We start from the raw sequence: 5,245 nt of genomic DNA on the forward strand, positions 1-5,245 counted from the left end.
TATAAATGTGAGGCCTATTTTTTAGGCGCTGGGTGACAGGTATACGTTTACACACAGAATTAGACTTGGAATTGCACAGTAGCGTGTGTGTGAAGTTATTGAGAATAACCCTATCTGCACCTTGAATCTTATATACCCTTTTAGGGATAGATTTAATGTAGGCCTGATACAGCAGAAACCACTAATTTAGAGAATTGCAAAATTGGGAATTGTATTTCAACCCAGAACAAAAACTGTGCTTTGACGGACACTAAATAACTTGACCAGCTAAAGCAATAATGACAGATTTGGATGAATATAAATTTGAGGCCTATTTTTTAGGCGCTGGGTGACAGGTATACGTTTACACACAGAATTAGACTTGGAATTGCACAGTAGCGTGTGTGTGAAGTTATTGAGAATGACCCTATCAGCACCTTGAATCTAATATACCCTTTTAGGGATAGATTTAAATAACCACATTATTGATGGTTAAATGGACTTGGTGGCAGCTTGCCCCTGATGTAGGATATAGCAAAAAAATAACCACACTATTGATGGTTAAATGGACTTGGTGGCAGCTTGCCCCTGATGTAGTATATAGCCAAAAAATAACCACACTATTGATGGTTAAATGGACTTGGTGGCAGCTTGCCCCTGATGTAGGATATAGGCAAAAAATAACCACACTATTGATGGTTAAATGGACTTGGTGGCAGCTTGTGCTGGCGCACCACAAGCCACAAAATGGCCGCCGATCACCCCAGAAAAAAGTGACTGAAAAACGCTCTGGGCAGCCTAAAAACAGTGAGCAATTGAATAGCAGCAGTTCAATGATCCACAGCTGTAGATCGATCACTGTCTTAAGTGTTTTGGAGGAGTTAATCACTGCCTAATCTCGCCCTAACGTCGCAGCTGCAACCTCTCCCTACACTTGTAACAGCAGAGTGACGTGCAGCGCTACGTGACCCAAGCTTATATAGAGGCTGGGTCACATGCTGCACTGGCCAATCACAGCCATTCCAATAGTAAGCATGGCTGTGATGGCCTCTTGGGGCAAGTAGTATGACGCTTGTTGATTGGCTGCTTTGCAGCCTTTCAAAAAGCGCCAAGAAAGCGCCGAACACCGAACCCGGACTTTTACGAAAATGTACTACTATACAGTTCGGGTTCGCTCATCCCTATTCGTCAGTTAATGATGCCATTAGTCCGGAGGATGCCTCGGTGTCTTATGTCTCCTTTGACCGTGCGGTTGCGTTGGTCAGGGAAGCGGGCAAGGGTGCTCTCCTGGCTAAGTCGGATATTGAATTGGCTTTCCGTCTGCTCCCTGTTCACCCTGATTGTTTTCATTTACTAGGTTGCTGTGTAGACGGTAAGTTTTACTATGATACCTGTCTCCCTATGGGTTGTTCCATTTCATGTCATTATTTTGAGTTGTTTGGTTCTTTTCTGGAATGGGTCGTCCGTTATGAGTCGGGCTCTATGTCAGTTTTGCATTATTTGGATGACTTTCTTTTTGTTTCTCCAGGATCTGGGGATGGTTGCTTGTTATTGCTGAATCTGTTTTTGGAGAGGATGGCGCAGTTTGGGGTTCCGATTTCCATGGAGAAAACAGACGGCCCTGTCACGTGTTTGTCGTTTCTGGGTATTGAGATTGACACAGTTGATATGGTTTTTCGGTTGCCACGTGATAAGCTTCAGAAGCTTGTGGATTTGATTGATGGGTTTTTGGCAGTTAAGAAGGTTACCCTCCTACAGATGCAGTCTCTTTTGGGCCTCTTGTGCTTTGCTTGTAGGGTGATGCCCATGGGCCGTGTTTTTGCCCGTCGTCTATCTTTAGCTACCAGGGGTGTGCAGTCTCCCCGTCATCGCATTCGGATCACTGCGTCACTGAAGGAGGACTTGCGGGTCTGGAGGGCTTTTCTACAATCTTTCAATGGTCATACCTGTTACATGTCTGTGGTTACCCCTAACTCTGAACTGTCCCTGTTTTCGGATGCTTCCGGGTCATGTGGTTTTGGTACGATTTTGGGGGTGGAATGGTGTGCCGGTGAGTGGCCTGACGCTTGGCGATCTTCTGGTTTGTGCAAGAACCTCACGTTATTGGAGTTGTTCCCGATTGTTGTGTCGGTGGAGTTGTGGAGGGACCGGCTAGCCAATAAGCATGTTTCTTTTTGTACGGACAATTTGAGTGTGGTTTATGCTGTCAATAGCTTGTCTTCCTCTTCTCTCCCGATTCTGGCTTTGCTTCGTCATCTCGTACTTCGGTGCCTCGAATGTAATATCTATTTTAGGGCTCGTCATGTTCCAGGTGTTGATAATAAGATTGCTGATGCTCTGTCCCGTTTTCGTTGGCAGGATTTCAGGTCCTTTCTTCCGGGAGCGGATTTGGAGGGCAGGGAATGCCCGTCGTACCTGTGGGACCTGGTGGACAGGAGCTGATGTCGTTGGTCCGATCATCGGTTTCCCCGGCGACTTGGCAGGCGCATGGTAAGGCGTGGGCTGAGTGGTTGGGAATGGTGAATGACAGAGACGTGGTTTCCTTAGATGACCTACGATTGGAAGTCACAACTGATTGGTTATTGTGCTTTCGTGCTACGCGAGTTTCTGCAGCGGTCGTGCAACGACGCCTGGCTGGTGTCGCCTTTCATTTCAAATTGCGCGGCTGGGTAGATGTGACCAAGCAGTTTATTATCCGTCAGGCCCTGAAGGGTTGGAGAAAGGAGTTCATCTCTCGGGAGAGCCGAAGACCAATCTCGTTTAACTTGCTAGGTAGGCTTCTTACCAGGCTTCCTGAAGTTTGCGCATCGTCTTTTGAGATGTTCTCGTGTAGTTTTAGCGTAGCCTTCTTTGCGGCCCTGAGGTTGGGAGAATTGGTTGCTCCCTCTTGTAGCAAACCAGGGGGTCTTTCTTGTCAGGACGTGGTGTTAGGTAGTGATTCTTTGAGGATTCGGGTCCGACGGTCTAAGACGGACCAGTTTGGCAGGGGTGCCTGGATTCCTCTATATCCGGTGTCGGGTACTTCTTGCCCTATTCGGCTGGTGGGTAGCTATAGTTCGGTTCGCCCGGAGTGCTGTCATTTCTTTGCGCATGCGGACGGTTCTCCCTTGACCAAATTCCAGTTCACCCGGGTTTTGAGGTCTTGTTTGGAGTTAGTTGGGGTAAATCCCAGGGAGTTCGGTACTCATTCATTCCGCATTGGGGCTGCTACGGAAGCGGCTAGGGCAGGTTTACCCGAATCGGAGGTTATGAGAATTGGCAGGTGGAAGTCAGCCTGCTTTGCAAGGTATATTAGACTGGACCTTCTGTTATAAAAAAAAATAAAAAAAAGGGGGGAAAAGTGTTATGATATTTATTTATGTATACGGTACTTGTATGATGTGGTTAATATGGCTGCTTTATTTGCAGGTCTCTTGGTTTTGTATGGCGTTTGCTTGGTGCTAACTCTTTTATCTTGCAGGTCCTGGGCGTCCGGCCGTATGGATTGTTGGCCATTCGTATGTTTTCTGGGTGGCTCAGAGAGCTGATTGCCGACCTGGTGGGAGGTCCCTCGGCTTCCGTGAAGTGGACGTATCCTGGAGAGGAATCCGGGGTTTGCGATGGGCTCAGCTCCTGTCTCAAGTGGTCGAAATTGGTTCGCAGGCCAGTGGCCCGCTTATTTTGGTTTTACATGCAGGGGGGAACGATATGGGTTCTGTGCCCCTGGTGGAATTGTTGACCCTCATCAGGTCCGATTTGGAGCGCTTCCCTTCCTTTTTTCGTGAGGTGGTCCTGGTATGGTCTGAGGTTGTCCCTCGTGTGGTATGGCAGGGTGGGGAGGCGGTCGAGAGGTGTAGGAGGACGATTAATGCCCGTATTTCCCGTTTTGTCAGGTCCCGGGGTGGTGTGGTGGTCAGACACCGGCAGCTTGAGGGTGATAACCGTTCATTAATGAGGCCCGATGGGGTGCATCTGAATGATATAGGTTTGGATATTTTCCTTTCAGGTCTTCAGGATGGGGTGGAACAGGCCATGTTTTTGTTGGGTGGTGGTCGGAGCCCCGTTTGAGGGCGGTGCTTCTCTGTGGCGGCCAGTTATTGCATCATAAAGGTGTTGGAGGAAAATGGGTGGATCCGCCCGCTGGGAGACCAGCGGTTGGCGGAGAGCACGGTTCAAGGTTATGGTTTTGCCGTTTGAAAAAAGCTGTGGCCGATTACCACCCAACAAAATAAAGGGTTAAAAGTTGAACGGTGTCAGTGTCGTTATTGAAGGGTTTAGTTGGGGTTGGTATGCGGGGCTAGAGGAAGGGTTGGAGTTCCCCCCTTCCCCATTCCTTATGGTGCCAACAGTCTGGTGGCCACCCGACGGCTTAGGGAGGGTGGGCAGGGACTGGTGGTCCCCCCTTTTTCCTATCCCCCTTTAGTATTATCTTTCCTCTGATGCCTGTTTCGTTTAGGCATTCAGGGGTTAACGTAGGGATCCGGTTGGGAGAGTGGGCGGGCAGCCAGGAGGGCATATATGCCACTGTCCCGCCTTCCCTCTTCCTCTTTGAGCGGAAGCGCTTTGTCCCTCCCTCCCCTGTGAGTTGGTAGCGTGGTGCCTCGTTCGGATGGTGTGTTTATACGTGGTTCAAAAGAACGGTTATATAGGCAAAGTGCCTCTTTGGAATTTTTTAAGTCACAGCTGGTGGCTAGTTATTGCATCATAAAGGTGTTGGAGGAAAATGGGCGGATCCGCCCGCTGGGAGACCAGCGGCTGGCGGAGAGCACGGTTCAAGGTTATGGTTTTGCCGTTTGAATAAAGCTGTGGCCGATTACCACCCAACAAAATAAAGGGTTAAAAGTTGAACGGTGTCAGTGTCGTTATTGAAGGGTTTAGTTAGGGTTGGTATGCGGGGCTAGAGGAAGGGTTGGAGTTCCCCCCTTCCCCATTCCTTATGGTGCCAACAGTCTGTTGTTCAAGGCCCGTCCACAGCTCCTGCGCAGTGTAGGGTTTGTCCCCCAAACAGATACGTTTTAAAACTGCCTGCCGTCATTTACTTCTGGCTGTGCTGAAGTTGGTGGTGAAGGTGTTACGCTGACCGGATGAAGAGCTGGTAGATGATGAGGAAGCAGAGTAGGAGGAGATAAGGAACAGGACCCAAAAGGACATCCCCGGAAGAAGCCAGGTTACTGGCGAAACTGCGTTGGGTCAGGAGGTGGCTGAGAGATCGACACACCACTCAGGGTATGCTTATTCTGTTCACTCACCAAGTTTCTTTGTCCTCACATTTGCCTCCAGTGCCGTC

General features: G+C 49.1%; 1 protein-coding gene across 1 annotated transcript; it reads left to right on the forward strand.

Moving 5' to 3' along the window:
* The first annotated feature begins 2,228 nt into the window (after nucleotides 1–2,228).
* On the forward strand, nucleotides 2,229–4,026 carry LOC120999295. Its single transcript, XM_040430166.1, has 2 exons — nucleotides 2,229–2,469; nucleotides 3,440–4,026. The coding sequence occupies exons 1-2, from the start codon at nucleotides 2,382–2,384 to the stop codon at nucleotides 4,024–4,026; spliced, it is 675 nt and encodes a 224-aa protein (XP_040286100.1). The 5' UTR covers nucleotides 2,229–2,381.
* The last annotated feature ends 1,219 nt before the right edge of the window (nucleotides 4,027–5,245 follow it).

The sequence above is a fragment of the Bufo bufo genome, chromosome 4 (genome assembly GCF_905171765.1).
Source record: "Bufo bufo chromosome 4, aBufBuf1.1, whole genome shotgun sequence".
NCBI classification, from domain to species: Eukaryota; Metazoa; Chordata; class Amphibia; order Anura; family Bufonidae; genus Bufo; species Bufo bufo.

Bases quoted from the DNA above. Each gene is read 5' to 3' on its own strand.
- LOC120999295 (XM_040430166.1), top strand. From the start codon at position 2,382: ATGCCCGTCGTACCTGTGGGACCTGGTGGACAGGAGCTGATGTCGTTG. The intron at 2,470-3,439 runs GTAAGGCGTGGG...TTTATCTTGCAG, and splicing joins GGCGACTTGGCAGGCGCATG to GTCCTGGGCGTCCGGCCGTA.